Source organism: Stegodyphus dumicola, chromosome X2 (assembly GCF_044657685.1).
Source record: "Stegodyphus dumicola isolate Sdum_Otavi_A_Nest chromosome X2, ASM4465768v1".
Classification (NCBI taxonomy): domain Eukaryota; kingdom Metazoa; phylum Arthropoda; class Arachnida; order Araneae; family Eresidae; genus Stegodyphus; species Stegodyphus dumicola.
This window is the reverse complement of record NC_140781.1, coordinates 126,527,587-126,544,335: the sequence shown is the minus strand read 5'-3', so window position 1 is coordinate 126,544,335 and position 16,749 is coordinate 126,527,587. Positions and strand designations below refer to the sequence as shown.

General features: G+C 35.0%; 1 protein-coding gene across 6 annotated transcripts in view; it reads left to right on the top strand.

Moving 5' to 3' along the window:
- yip2 (yippee interacting protein 2) overlaps nt 1-16,749 on the top strand; it is a 77,134-nt gene that overhangs the window by 41,993 nt on the left and 18,392 nt on the right. For 5 of the 6 annotated variants that reach the window (XM_085809163.1, XM_085809162.1, XM_085809166.1 and 2 more), the window contains exon 9: nt 8,884-8,981. The exons of the other annotated variant lie outside the window; for it this stretch is intronic. In XM_085809163.1, the coding sequence (XP_085665289.1) occupies nt 8,884-8,981 (98 nt within the window). The remainder of the gene's footprint in view (nt 1-8,883; nt 8,982-16,749) is intronic. 6 annotated transcript variants of the gene reach the window in all.

Below are 16,749 nucleotides of genomic sequence, written 5' to 3'. Positions count from 1 at the left end.
AAATTTTTGTGCCTGAAACTGGCCTCAGAATATTTCTTTCCCCCTTTCACCAGCTGTGAAGACCTGTTCAGGTCAACTTGACCGCATGCTAGTCACTCTCAAGGACACTGAATCATTATACCGTATCAAGGACCATAAAACACAGATTGGTGGATTAGAGCAGATATTTTTCACTTTGACCCTACTTCTTGGACATAACTGGAAGATATACATTGTCACTAGAAATCTATTCATATCAGCAAGCATAGATATCAATGTAGTTTTAGGGCATTTGAAACAAAAAGACACTTTTTCTTAAATATATAAATAAGAAGCGCAATATATCATAGATCATTTTACAAATCTATGGTATATTTTATCATGATATATCAATTTATAGTAAGGGCAATATATCATAGATCATTTTACAAATGACAAAACTATAGCTGCTTGAAAAATGCCAAATTAAAAGTAGTATCTTACATAATACACACACATATATATAATGTTTTTTTCAGGAGAATGAGATCATAATAAAAAGTATTGTTCAAAACTCGTATCCTTCTCATCTGATCCTATGTATTCTTGGATTTTTCAATCTCATAGCCAAAAGACTAAAATCTGTTTCAATATATTACAGTTTGCTTTTACATTGCGATCTATTATAATGTAATGTAAATGCAATTTTTAATTGTCAAGTAAAAGCTTTGTTCCTTGAAGTAAAAATAAGTGCATTAGCTATAATGTTAGTACAGTACTAAGTCTGTAATCTGGATGTCCATAATCCGGACCTCAAAGCTACAAATTTTATGCGCATGTATAAATGCATTTACGCATGCGCCTATGCTTTTATGCATGCGTCTATGCGTTTATGCATGCGCGTTTAATGTATAACGGACGGTATAAGCTAGGCTAAAATTATCTTAAGGCATTTCAGTTAATGTTGCAGATTGTGCTGTTCCTTAATCTTCTAGATTGTTAGAACAATTTTATAAAAATTAAGCTTGAACTTTCGATTATGTCAAAAAGAGTTTCCAATTCTGGAGCTGCCATAGGATTAACAAAGCGAAAGCATGTTTCAATGTCCATTAAACAAAAAGTGGAATTACTGCAAAAAATGGATAAAGGCATAGCCATCTCAAAATTATGCGAGAAGTATGGCATTGAAAAGTCCACTATATATGACACAAGAAAAAGGAACTTTTTGAATTTTTTGTAGAAGCATCTTAAACAACTTACATTGAAAAAATTTTTTAATAAAGTAAAGAAATAAATATTAAGCTTTTTTGTAAATTTTGATACCCTTTAGATCATAATTGTTCTTTATTTCATAAATTACGATTTCATATTTTTAATTGCATCATTTGTGCATGCCATCTTACCAGATTTAAATTGATGATCTATAATCCGGAAAAACCCCTAATCGGGAATGGCCGAAGTCTTGATGAGTCCGGATTATGGACTTTGTACTGTATTGTGTATTGGAAACAGCCTTGGATATTGTTTTATTATTTTCTTGATGCACTGTAAAAACAATGTTTGAATTATTTGTTATATTTTTACATATTTAATTATATCTTTATTTTCTCTCATGAGAAAAGTATTTCTTTAGCTTAGATATTTAAGGTTAATATTTAAAATTGCAATTATTAAATTTATAGTTTTTTTCTTAAGTTTATTGTACTTTTTCTACAACAAATAAAGTTTTAATTATGTGAAATGTGAATATAAGACTAGGTATTGGGAGATCGCATTAAAAGTTAGATTCCGTCATCCATACATAAAAAAGAGATTTAAAAAATCACTTAGTCAAAATATCAATATTTTTGTCATTTAAAACACTTCTGTAATTAGAAATATGACTATGATCAACGGTTGCCAAAAGCAAGGTAAAGTGGTGATGGTATGTATTCGTATGGCTGATTTCAGTAAAAAAGGGAGGTGCGCACTACTATAATAGCAGTCCCATGTATAAGACTTTATAAAGTTCTACAGCTAATCATTTTTGAGTTGAGGTACATACCTACATATGTACAGACCTCGTGAAAAAAATTCCTGTATGAATCCATTAATCCATTTCAGAGAAAAGAATCCTTTTTTTCTAACTGTATGTACAGATGCTACACAAAAAAATGGGCCAGATGGTTTCAGGAGTGGTCAGGATATTTTTGTTGAAATATTGTACCCCAAATTTTTTTGTGACTATAGTACTTCCTTTACTTTAAACAAGGAAGTAAAAATAGTAAAATAACGTGTAAAAAAATTGAGTACTCAAAGTAAAATCGTAACTCTTCATTCAAACAGTAAAACCAAGAAATTCCTGAAGAAATTAAAATTAATATAGAAAATTTTTTAGACATTCTTTAGGTTAGGCTATTGAATATGACAAAGTACACCATAGTTTCCCTGAAAGGAGAGGCAATTTCATAGATTATTTTCTAATGAAAACTGACTCATATTTACATTACACGTGACTTTACAATATATTGGGTCATATAAAAAGTCTTCACGCTTTTTGGGTACATTTTTGAACAAAAATTTTCTTTATTGAAAATCAGTTTTAGTCAAGTACATATTAACGACTATTATCTATGATCTCTTGCCATTTTTCAGGTAGCTTCATAATTCCATTTGTAGAATTTCTGTGGTTTATCGTTGAAAAACTCTGGCGAGTGATTTTCAGCGGCTCTTTGGTCAGCCAACTTTTTAACATCAAGAGAGTTTTGCAGAGACCAAAGGAAATGGTAGTCAGACGGTGCAAGGTTCGAGCTATATGGTGGATGCATTAAAAGTTCCTAACCAAGTTCCGTTAAAAGTAATTTGTTCCAAATTATCAAAGGTGTGTGTGGCTGTACATTGTCAACGATGGAACACAACTGCCTTTCTTTATGCCAATTCTGGTTGCTCTTTCTATATTGCTTCATTCAAATGGTTGAGTTGGGCACAGTATAGGGCCAAATTGATGGTTTTGCCAGGTTGCAATTTGTGTGGCACCCAAACATTGAGCTTCTTTTCGTAACCTGCTCTTTTCAAATGATTCCAAACTGAAGTGTGGTTGATGTTTAGTGCCTCTGCTATTTCCTGACAGCTTTCATGCCGGTCTTGCTCCACCAGTTGCAAAATGTCATAGACTTTTTCAGTGAATTGCCGAGTGAGGTGCATTTTAATATCAAAATTTCCGGAACGGAATCGAGCAAACCACTCTCGGGCCTTTCGTTCTCACCGTACTTGCAGCCTTTTTACTTTTCTTATAGTAAAAAAGCATCCCAATGTATTTCTTCAGATATTTCACTCATTTTCTAATCAATATAACCTTTTACACAAGCAACGAATTAGAAAACTATTTTCACAAACAATGGAAGCTGAATGTTACCTTTTAAGCACATACTCGTTTGAGACAGGTGAGTGTTGCCAGATATATAGGCATCAACACCATCTAATGGCAAAAAAACACGGAGAATTTTTATATGATCCAATGTATCTTTCGTTTAGTGGGATGCATTGTTCGTGTACTTTATCGAAACTCGGGAATATTTCTGTTCTTTGCAGAATTTATAATAAAATATTTACTATTTATAAAGCTTGTAAAGCTATTTCATTGTTGTTTAAATACACTGCTCGACATTGAAAATGCAACACCAAGAAGGAGTAGTCAGAAATTTATGCAAATTTGAGAGTAGACGCACGTCACTGAGTTATGCAAATGATGTGAAATGCGCAGCTCTTTGACGCAGAGGAAGTAAGATATAAGGGAAGGAACGTACAGAATGGGCTATATTCGTGTTGTTATTTCTGCCAAATGAATTGTCGAAGAAAGTTGGTTTTTGTCCCGGAGGATATGTGTAATAGGACAAAATGCCAGGCCACCGTCAACGAAGGCGTTTCCAGCAGATAGATGATTTTACGAAGGGTATGGTGATCGGACTGAGAAGGGCGGGTTGGTCCTTACGTCAAATCGCAGCTGATATCCACATGGATGCGAGCACGGTGCATCGGCTATGGCGAACATGTTTAGAACAAAAAAATGTGGGAAGAAGGAGGGGTGCAGTTGCAGCCAGAGTGATGTCAGCACGCGTGGATCGCCACATCGTCCGACAAGCTGTGGCGGTCCCACAAGTCACTTGTACGTGATTCTGCAGCATGTGCAAGCTACCCTGGATGTTCCTGTGTCGACGAGAACCATTTCCCGTCGATTGGTTGAATGTGGCCTGCACTTACGACGTCCATTAAGAAAACTGCCATTGACCCCACAGCATAGATGCCAACGTTTATAATGGTGCTTGACTGGAGCAATGTGGATTACAGAATGGCGAAACATCGTGTTCTCAGATGAGTCACGCTTCTGTTTATCCAGTGACAGCAGGCGAATACGTGTGTGGCATTGAAGTGGAGACACATCTAATCCGGCAGTAACTGGGGATTGCCCCACTGCGCAACAACATACCATAATGGTTTGGGGCATTATTGCCTATGATTCCTGGTAACCTCTTGTTCATATTCAGGGTACTATGACAGCCCAACGATGCTTGGATAATGTACTGCGGCTGGTGGGAATCCCTTCAGGGGCTGCATAATGCAATTTTTCAGCAGGATAATGCCCAACCACGCAGCACTCGCATCTGCCAACATGCTCTGCAAGGTATACAGGTGCTTCCCTGGCCACCATACTGTCCTGACCTGTCACCAATCGAACATGTGTGGGATGTGATTGGATGCCGTTTGCAGACTCTGCCACTGCCTTGTTCAGAAGACGAACTGTGGCAAATGGTTGAAAGGAAATGGAGAGCCATCCTCAGGACACCAAGCACACTCTTATTGACTCTATGCCTAGACGTGTTTCTTCGTGCATCGCTGTCCGCAGTGGTGCTACATCCTACTGAGCCGACGCCGTTCTCACTGTGTAGTCTGACTATCATTTTAAAATAAAGATCACTTATTGCTGCTTGCTGTCTCTTTCTTATTTCCAAATTTCATCACTTTCTGACCATTCCTTCTTGGTGTTGCATTTTCAATGTCGAGCAGTGTACATAAAGTTTATATATATTTTTAATCCACTTAATCCTTCGTATAAAAAAGAAGGATTTAAAATTTGCAGATATGATCATAACAAAGCCAAAGTAGTCCGCTACTCCGTCAGTCTATTATTTTCAGTAACTTCATTTGGAATATGAAATATTGAAAAAACTTGAAGGGCGAGACGTCTTTGAAAAAGGTTGATTTTTATGTAGCATGCTTCTCTTTCTGGCATGCTACATTTTAAAGTTGGAATTTGGATAAAAAAAAGGTAGGCAGTCTAATTATAGGCCTAGAGGAGTACACAAGTAAAATTTTGTGAAGATAGCATTTATAGTTTCAATTCTGTGTGTGTGCCCGAAGCGGGCACACTGATTGAATAGAGCTTCGAAAAGAGAGTCTGAAGCAATGAAGCGAGAATTGCTGGGAAGTCTGTAAAAGAGTAAGAGATTTTGCCTACGATTAAAAAACACTAGGTTCTGAATACCGTAGCAGAATTAGCATTACCTAAGGCTGCCACACGGAGACCAGCTACTCTACACCTTCCCCTAAAAAGCCCTTTTTTGGTTATATGATGGTTACGTGTATGCATGGAAAAAAAGTAACTTGGGTATATGATATTTACATTATTTAGATTTCGTAATCACACTTTAGTCTATTTTTTCCATGGTGGTACTTTTTGAAGAAAATGACACCACCTTTGAAAAAGCACAGCCTAGTAATGTATGTTTACACATGTACCGGGATCCATATCAGATTTACTATCTGAAGCAATTTGTGTAGCACTTTCAATGCTTCAGAAATGAAGCACCCTCTATGATCCATTTGGAAAATAAAAATACAAAAAATAAACTAATAGTATATCTGCAATTGAGGCCCGGTGACATGGTGTCTAGTGCATCATGCTGTAGCATCACAGGTCCGGAGTTCGATTCCCGGGCTGGGCAGTGTCGACTCAGCCTTTCATCCCTTGATTTCCACCACATGGGTCGATAAAATATTTGCTTGGGGACTAAACACTGGGGGGGTGTTAATAACCATACCTCCCCTCCAAAAAATAAATAAATAAATAAAAAGAGAGAGAGAGAAAAGAAGAAAGAGAAAAACAGGAAATGAAACACAGATGTGGATCCACCTTTCTGTTGTCAATGAATTGACTGATGAGATGCGGAGAAACAAAGAATACAGTTCCTCAGTTGTCCTAAAGCCTTGGTGTGCCTGGTCTAGGAACACTTCAGGTTCGCCGTTCAATTTTAGGCAAGATTTCAAGATAAAAATATAAAACTAATATAGAATAAGGAGATTAGCATACAGCCAAAAAAATAACATAGAAATTTCTTTTTAAACAATTCCTTATATACCATAAAAAAAATCTAGAAGATTTCTTTGAAACACGAGGGTCTTAAAAAACTAAACATGGCTAAAATATATGGACTGGTTTGTGTTGAGCTGCCATGTATTATAAGTAAAGAAGGTTCAGAGTAACCTATAGTAACCTCTAAATCCTTTTTTATTCAATTTTTCTGTGCGTACAGAAGGAAATTTTTATGTGTGCCCAGACCATGCACGCTGTGCTGCAAAGGGTTAAAATGTATAGAAATAAAAAAAATTATATACTTTTCAAAATGTTTTATGCAAAATATAATTACCCATTTAGGAAGGAAGGGAATTTCTTGTATTACTGTCGTTTCTTAAAAAAAATTCTGATACATTTAAAACATGAAAAACAGTATCAATTAAAATGTGAAATATTAATAATTTAGATTTTGAAGAATGAAGGATAACTTTGACAAAATAGCATTCAAAATTTAAATTAAATTTGAACCAAATAATATTTCCATCTGGGCAGTTAAGGTGAAAAAATGAAGTATGTATTATTAGGTATAACATTTCAATGGAATTCATAGTTCAGAGAATAATACATAAAGTAGATCCTCAAGCAGTTCTTGTGATTTGAATATCATTTAAAACTTTCAAACACCTTTGTTCGTTAATGAAAGTGAGAAAGTTGTGGATCTCGCAAGATGTATTGCGGGAGTATCAACTCGGAGATAATGATCCCCCGTCTTTGCTTTCCTGATTCGACCCCACTGTGAAGATAAAAGCCATGAATCACCTCTTTTAAGTTTTGACTTATTTTGGGGGACTGGAAAAACCTGGTGCAACAAATCTATCTCGGGGGGGGGGGGGTTACGGTCCAGCCCACATATCACTCTGACAAGATTCTGCAATTACTAATGGATGAAGATGCATTTCAAGTAGATGAGTCTTTTTGAGGGCAAACAGTGAACTAGTTAAAATATTTGAAATTGCACTGTATTTATGAATGGATCTGGTAGTAAAAATAATGTTATGAGCTATTATGAATATAATTTGTCATTTAAATTCATTTGCTGCAATTATGTCTGCAGTTATTAAATCAAAATCTAAAACAAGAATATGTACTTTTAAAGTACAGGAAATTAGAAACAAGTTAAAAACAGAGGGATTGTATTAAATGTGCCATTTATTGTTGGGACTGTGCAGAACAGCGATGTTTTTAACATATATGCTAAAAGAAACTTTTTTTGGTTTAGTGTATTTTGTATATATCTAGAAATTGTACTGCATATATCTAGAAAGGTTTCCAAATCATGATGAGAATGAAATTCTTTTATTGAAGGCTTCAGTTATGTATGTGAGGCACTGTGTAATTTATTTAAAGTCAGGCTTCCAGCATGTTGTTAGCGTCATTTAAAATTATTTAAATTTGAATAAGATATTATTCAGCATATCAGGATTTTAATTCTCTAGAATTCAAACCTATCATAAGGATGAACTGCTTGCTATTAGTTTTAATTTAAGAAACAAATATGATTGTAATATTTGAGGACTTTTTTAATACATAACTGTTAGATTACTTACCGCGTGTTTTATGTCTGGTAATCTTTTTGTATACTTATATTGCAAATAAATCATAAATTATGTTAGTTAAGGACTAGTGATTAGTTGGGAGACAGTGGGTTGTGATGCATTTCATGAGAAAATGAATTCTTTCACAAAAGCTTGAATATCTATTAGAGATGCAGTTCAACATATGGTAGACATGTGGCTAATATGACAGCCTTTCGTTTGAATGATCGCATGTGTGTGGCTGGATCCTGGCCTTCTCGAGACAGTACCTTCTTTTTGACCACTGATGCCAAAATGCATGCATAGTGAGATACATTCCTACCAAGTCTTTTTGCAATGTCATTGCCTTCTGATACCCTTATTATTATTATACGATCTCATTGAAACTTGGTTAAGCTGCTGATAGTGCCTTCTTCATCATCTCCTTAAAGGCATTCTTGACTCAAATCTTGCTCACAGAATGCAATCCAGAAAGTGAGTTAAGAACATAAAGTTTACATCGTGTACTTAAAGGAAATGTGATTTCCATGTTAACCACTTGCACTAAAATGACATGCCACACATGTTGAGATGCTTTTGTCTCCAACCGCGTGCAAAAATGAAAATAACGTGCACACGTCGCCTAACAACGAGATTGTTTATTTCTCGAGTTACAGCTCTGGATTGCACTCGCAGACGTGGAGCGCCGTAAATGAAACACTTTACCGCTTGTTATATTGTAGTGCATGGCACCGCAACTGTGAAGTTTAGTCGTAGCGCAAGTGGTTAATAGTGCTTCTACTAGCACTAAACTTATTCATCTGGCACGAAATTTGAATAGATGTGCAGACACATCTGTCAAATTTCATTTATCTAGGACAAATCTTTTTAGGTGTTGGAATTTTATTTTCTGTCAGTGTATTCCTCAAGGGGCAGGATAAACCAAAAGTTATTGATAAATGTATGGAAGAATAAAATTTGAAATATATTTTATATATTTTTATATGTGTCTGTTTGCAGGTGTTGATCCTGCTATCATGGGTATTGGACCAGCTGATGCAATTAGGAAGCTGTGTGAAAATACTGGAGTCAAACTAAATGATGTGGATTTAATTGATGTAAGTTTGTGCATTTGCAAAGTGTGTGCGATGCATCTTCTGTGTGGTTTACTGGCAGTTACCATGAACATTCATGATGAGGAAATTCAGTGAATTTCTTAAGCATAGTTTTTGCATGTTATAATATTTTAACACCTGCACTGCTGTATTTTTACAAAATATTTTTTCCTCCTGTGATATATTAGATGCCCCCATGTTTATTTCAGTAATTTTATTTTGAATTTCTTGTCTAAATGAATTGATATCAACTAAAAGAAAAGTCAGGCTCTTGACTGACCCAAAGTACTTACTGAGGGATCTGCAGCTTGAATAATGCAAGCTGTGTAGCAGTAAACATGGTGAGAACTGTTTCGAGATGTGTGTTTTATTTTCAGTTATATTTTCCCCTTATCAGTATATCAGTCTTATGTAACAGTAACTTCTTAACTGCATTAGAGAATTGGTCATATAAACAGTTTAAAACTATAGAACATTTCTTTTATAATGAAATTGCTGATTTTTCCTATTCACAGTTTCTTAAAATTAATAGTTCACATGTAAAATAACCTGCATGTCAACATTATTGTCTGTTCTTTGGTAATAACCATCATTGTTTTGTTTCCACTAATGTGTTTCATTAGAGGAAGCTTCCCAAATACATTCTCCTGAGAAAACTTATTACTCATTTCACAGATTTATTATTAGCAAGTTTTATGCCCACCAGCGGCTGAGTGATAGAGTTGTTGAACACTAGTAGTTCGGTCTGAGGTTCGAATCCTGTGAATGGGCTGGCTGCATAGGTGTTTTTATGGTTTTCCCCATGCGTAATGTGTATAAGAGCCAGTTTCCCTTGGAAAGTACTTCACAAAGGCATACCTCTCCTTAGGCAGATAGCCCTCGAGGCTTTGCCGTAATCGCATAAACCAACCTTATTAGCAGGATTTGTTAAACCTATACCACTCTAAGATCACAGCTGATGATGCATCCATTTTTAATGTGGACTTCCATCAAAGAAAAAACCAGAAACATAATCTGGATGTAATAACTAGTGCTAAGACTAGAGCTTATATACTGGAAAAGAAACTTCGAGCTTCTCAGATAAGCTAGTTTTAATTCTAGCACAATGAAATTTTGGCAGTGACTACATTCCTGGAGGAAATGCTCATCAGCAATGAAATTATGAAGCATGCAGAAGTAATAATCTATGTTTTTTTGAGAGATGGGGTTCATTTTTTGTTCACTGCATGGTTTCATTGTTCAAAAACCTATTTGTTGATGTTAACCAATTGAAAATTGAATTTGCACTTGATCAGTTCACTGATTTTGAAGTTCTTGCTGCTCCTCAAAGAGCTTTCATTTCAAAATCTGTGATGGTTCTGATGTAACATGGCACAACATTTCGAGATTATAAGATGAAAATTAGCTTTAGATTTGGGGAACTGAGTAAAGTAATGTTGATTATTTTATTAGTATCTCACAGCAATGCACCACTGAAAGGACTTTTGGCATGGTGCAGAAGAATTTAACTCGGTTTAGACCCACTTTAACCAATGGCACATCGAATGCACTTTTTGTGCAGAAAAGCAAATCATTTTCTCATGACATTGTTTGCTACCAGAATAAGTTTAGCTGTAAAAAATGTTTCTAGAACTAAAACAAAAAACAAATAGCAGAGCAAATAATATAAGTTTTAATTAGAATCATCAACTAGGAGAGCTACCTCTTTGGAACAACAGTATAACAAAAAGCGATCTCCTAATGACAACAACACTCACTGTTGCCAGAATTTATTAACCAAATTATTCATTATTATTATTCGCTTTTATTTTTTAGCATAATTTAACACTTCTCCTTGTCAATAATTAAGAAAAGAACAGATATAATAATAAACTAGAAGGAAAAAGTCCCAAGAGTACCATATTTTCTCAAAGAATCAACAGCTTCAGTTTAAACAGAGAAATAGTCATTATGTCAGCAACTTGCTGCTCTGCAGATATCTCTGCTGCACAATGATTTGCTTTCCTATGTGATTCTAGATTGAATTCTATGATTGAGGAGTCCATTATTGCTGTGACTCACTGCAGAAATTGGATGCACTTTAAAATGGGGTTTCTCATTATCCTTCAAACTCCACTCTGTGATATGGCCATTAATTTGTTTCCTGCATTGTTGCTAGGGAAAGGTTTTATTTTCTGAGCCTTGAGATTTTCTGCATTTCCTTTGTATGTGGCCTTCAGCATATTTCTAACACTTTAGAGTCAGTTTCTTCTTACTCCTATTCCATATCAAAAATCCACGTATCTGGTTAAATCAACTAAACGAGCTGTCACTTGATCCATTGGCTGTTGGACTTGAGCAGCTCTGATCGGGTGTTGGTCTCTACGAGTTGCTTGCTGGGCTGCCTCAAATTTCATGGCGTACTCCAAAGTGCTTTTTAAATCCTGACATCCACCATTTGTAGAGCATTCCGTATTTCAGTATCCCGGATGCCATCGGTGAAGTACTGCAGAGACAGAAATTCCCTTGTTCCTGTTCGGCAGTCCAAAAAGGCGAGCTGAGACAACCTTTAAATATCTGTGAAGAGCCATTGGAATCTTTCCGTGGGCTTCTGTTCTCTGGATTTCAACTTAAGCTTGCTAAAATTTTTTAACATTTCTCGATAGAGTACAGCTCCAACACATCAGAAAGAGCTTCAAAGTCTAGGATTTGGTTTTTGGGAAGGGTCTGAAAGATATCTGTTGCATCTGCTCTCAATGAAGTGGCGAAATGACAGACCTTAGCTTGTGGATCCCAAGTATTCACTTCTGCCACTATAGAAAATTGTGTCTCATATACTTGCCAAGAGGTCTTCCCATCATATGTGGATAACCTTGTCCTTGGATGGCAGAAACTCTTTCTTTAATTTGTTGTTGGACAGCCAAAGCTTTTCCTTCAATTCGTTGCTCCACAGCAGGAACTCTCTCTTCTCTTTGTTCTTTTACAGAAGAAACTCTTTCTTCAGTGTGTCAAACTTTATTTTCAACAGCATCTGTTCTGTCTTCCATAGCCTCAAGTTTGTTTATGCAGGTAATTTCTCTTTTCATTTCCTCTTGATCTGCTTCAATCTTTTCTTGTAGAGTTTTCATCTCCTTTTTGACGGATTCTTGGCTTGCTTTAATCTCTCTCTTTGACATAGTTGACGACCCCCTTCCATCTTTCTTGAATGGCTTCTTTAATGCATTCCTAGCCTGCTTTCCTATCATCTGTAAAGGATGCTTGGCCACTATCTTTCATGACCTTCTATCTTTTTTTAGAAATTTTTATGAATTTTTTTTTTTTTTTAGAATTTAGGCAGTCACAAGCTGTCTTAATTGTTCTTTCATCTCTCTTGTCACTGGCATTAAATTCCACAGCTGCCACCAAAGAGTGTTTTGTGCGTACAGGTTCATAATAAATTGAATGCACTGGTCCGATAATAGGTAAATAAAAATTTATTTTTATCAAAGGAAATATTTCAGAACTAGGGCATTTTCCACAGAAATATTCATACATGTGTTAGCAGCATGAATCAGTATAATCAGTAGTTATACTTTAAAATACTAACAATGTTTAACACTATGCAATGCAAAGCGCATCTAAAGAGAAAGCTAATCTGATCTCTCGCTGAACTCGCAACAATAACAACAGCAGCTAACTAAACAACTGAGAGCAGGTGCTCTCTCTTTGACCTTAAAAAGTTTTCAATCAGCCGCAAGATATTTCTAGTACTTTCTGCTTCTCGAAATTACTGGAAAGCAATAAGAGTATGGAATTATGGTTACAGCTAACGTAGCAGTTGTTACGTTTGTTCAGCTTCAATACATATTACAGAGGTACCCATTTACTCAATGTTAAATGAACATGCTCCTGTAATTTTTTTTCTGGCATAGCTTTCTTTTCAAATTGGTCTCATGCTATATTATACAGAAAATACAACAATTTTAGTTATAATTCTACTAAAACTATCTATCAAAATGCAAAATTTGCGGCAATATGTACAAAATGCTGGTAAAAATTCATTTCAACATTAAATTTGATGGAAGTCAAATTTTTGTCGTTGAGATGAATAAACTGTATCAGAATGCATATGATTGTGTTGAGACAATCTGAGTGCCAAATTTTGTTTCTTGGGGGCCCTCTCTGAATGTGGCTGATTTAGCATGAATTTGTATGGAATAGTTTATGAATGAGAACAAAACAAGTTTTAAGCGGTTTGCAATTAAAAATCTAAAAGTGTATTTTGTTTTAAATATACTTGTGGGGAAAAATTAAACAATTGTAAAAACTCATGTAACTTGAATGATTTTGCAGCTAAGAACTTGGAACTTTCATAATATCTTTATTTTATCTATGATGCCTGACAAATCTTCAGAATGTAGAATTCCATATTTTTCAAAAAATAATTTTGAATAAGAGCAAAGTTGATGCACTCATTTTGTCATGTACCTCTCTGTGGTCAGCCATTGAACTGCCTTCTTTTCGTCGCAAAGAGCAGGCAGGGAAGGCAGATCGACAGTTGAAAGGTTGGAGTTGTCTGGAGAACTTTGGTAGGGGGTTTCACCAGATTTTGAATTAAGTTTTCAGCCGGTGAGACTGTTATAATTTTGGTATGATTTTAAAGAGCTTTAAACCTGTCATTTCAATTATATTCTTTAAATTTATGTTAATATTTCTATATATAAAGCCATGTTTATAGAAAAAAATCATAACAGCAGATTTATGTAAAATATTGTCAACCTGACAACATGCTGTCTCAAAGATAAGAACCAGGGCTCATAGTGGTAAAACAGAAGTGGATATGCCTCACAATTGTAAGAAGTTTATATTTCCGAGTCAGAATAGGGAGCATAAGAATTATTTAATTTTAAAGTTTGAAAATTTTAAACAAAAATAAAATGTTCAAAAATGTGAAGAAAGAGTATCTGGTAACTGTTGTATTGGAAACTGGAGAAGAAGCAACTACAGATTTGAAACTGGCAGATCTGAAACACAAAGTTCAGAATAGCAAGGAATACATTGAAGGTGCTGGCTTTCTGAAAGAAATTCTGATTTTTTACAGTGGAGAACAGAAAAAAATGAAAAAATAGAAAATTAGAATAGAAGAAGAGAAGAAATCAAAAGAACACAAATGGAAGAAAAGAGATTGAGAATAGAAAGAGAACATGAAATCAAATTAATAATCAATTAATTTTAATTTGAAAAATGGAGGAAGTAGAAGTCTTAACACCTTCAGTTCGAAACACCAGCCGAGAAACCGAAATTTCCTTCGACAAGCTGATCAAAAGAGTAGAAACACTGACTTATACCAGTCTGAAGAGAGCAAAAGATGGAATATATTTTTCATTTCTATTGAAGGAGGATTTAAACACAAGAAAGTTCCAGAATTCAAAGTGGAAACATTATTGAAACCAATTGGAGGAAAAGCATCAAATATCCTCTGCTACGTAAAGGAAGGTATCCAGCATAACGGAAAAGTAAAAACTCTTATTCTAAAGAAATACCAATCCACTCCTGAAGCATACTTAGAAAATTTTAGAAGAGCTGAAAGTTATTCTGGCAAAACTTATTGTAATTTGCTTCATGATTGCCAGCCACATGGGACTGTTTCTGTAAATCAGGAGAAATCGAGGAATTAATTATTTCTGATAAATTATTTCAAGCTTTATATAGAAAAATAGCAGCACACATTGCAATACATGAAGGAAATATATGTTTAAAGCTACAAGAATTAGTTAAAAAATATATTTGTTTCGCAGTGAAATGAAAGTCTTGTGGTGAAATTCAAAATTAAACTAAACGAATGCTGAGATTCATGGATATAGCATGTATACAAAATAAATATATATGAGAAGAGACTACTGAAAACAAGAAGGATTTTTCATGTGATGAAAATGTTATATTTGTCATAGCTATCAACATATCACAAGAGATTGCCTAGGTCAAAAAAGAAAGAACAAAACTACAGTAAAGACGAAGGAAAAGGATGATCCCAGAACTCTCTAGAAATTCAAATAGAAAACCAAGAGAAGCCATAGTTGGTAAAGTAGACTCATCCCATCTACGTCCCAAATTCGAAGAAAGTAACATCCAATCATTGTAAAAAAGTAGATATTTTTATCAACTCTGCGAAAATTGAAGCTATCATAGATTCCATAATGCAAGTAACAATTGTACATTTGTAACTCATTCCAAATTTAGAAGATGAAGAAGAAAGTAAATTCATACTAACTCCTGCTTTCGGACAGCCAATTAAAGCAAAAGTTTCCCATTTACCTATTTATAAGAATTTTGGAAATAATTTATTTTATGTATGCATTAATTGCAGCAACTGATAAGCTAAATGTGTTAACATAAACTGTTGATTAATCCTGCAGGAGAAGAATCAAACTCCACTGTTTCAGAAAGAAATAATTCCAAAGAAAATTTGATGAGTATGTTCGCCAAAATGCTAACAAAGGAGAACATAATGATCACTCCCGCCAATACTTTTGGAGGAGAAAACTGAAGAGGAGGAAAGTGCAGTTGTAAACCTACAGTGAGAGCAGTTGAATTGACCATCACTAAGAGAGGTATGGAAGTTAGCTGAAAAAAAAAGAAAAAAAAAAAAAAAAAAAAAGGTTAACTTTTTTTAATTGATCATCTTTCATAGGAAAAAAGTATTGGGGCAGACTGTTTTCCAGTTGGTACTTCCTATTAGTAGAACACAGGTGTTGGAATTAGTGCATAGTTCCATTTCTGGAGCACATCTTTGAACAAGGAAAACAAAGAGGGTGCAGTATTAATTTTTTTTTGCCCCTATTAGCAGATGTTGAAACTTCTTGCAAAAATTTTCAGCTGAAGAGCCAGAAAAGTGATTTGAGAAGATTCCCATCACACCGGTCAGAAGACCAGAGTTACCTTTCAAAGTAGTGAATATCGACATATTGGATCTATTGAACTTCCTTCTGCTAGAAAGCATAAATATGTGTTATGCCTAATAGATCATCAATATTCCTGATGGCCAGAAGCAATCCCACTGAGAAACTGACAGCAAAAGGCACTTGTGATGCACTTTTAGAGATTTTTGTGAGAACAGGAATTCCCAACAGCAAGTGACAATGGAAGCAACTTTGTTTCAAAATTAACTAAAGAATTTCAGAAAAGACTAGGTTCTCACCCTAGATTCTCCACACCTGCTTACAGCCCTTCAAAAGAATTGATGGAAAGATGAAACCAGTTCCTCAAGCAAATGTTACATCATGTCATCAAGACTGATCGTTAGAACTGTGATAAGCACATCTTGTACTTACTCTTTGCTAACTGGGAAGTACCAAACTGCATCAGAATCTCACCATTTCAGCTGATGTATAGAAGACAAACCCAGAGGTCCCTAAGCAGTATTGAAATAGTCTTGACTAGGAGAAATACCTGTACCACCCAGTTTAAGCAAATCAGCAGTAGATTACTTACAGTATTTAAAAATAAGATTAGAGTAAGCAGCTGACCAAGCCAAGTTAATTGCAAGTGGTAAACAAAATATGCTGAATATTTTAACTTAAGTTCAGCACCAAAAAATTTCAAAATTGGAAAACATGCCTATTTACTCATCCCAGATTCAAATCACAGGCTGTATGCTAGGTGGACAGGTGTATGCTAGGAAATTATTAAAAGAGTGAATCCCCATTCGTATTAAGTTAAATTACCAAAAGGCATTGTCTGACATGTTCATGTTAACAAAATAAGAAGACTTCACATTCTAGCACAGTCTATAGAAGTAATTTTTGAGAATGAT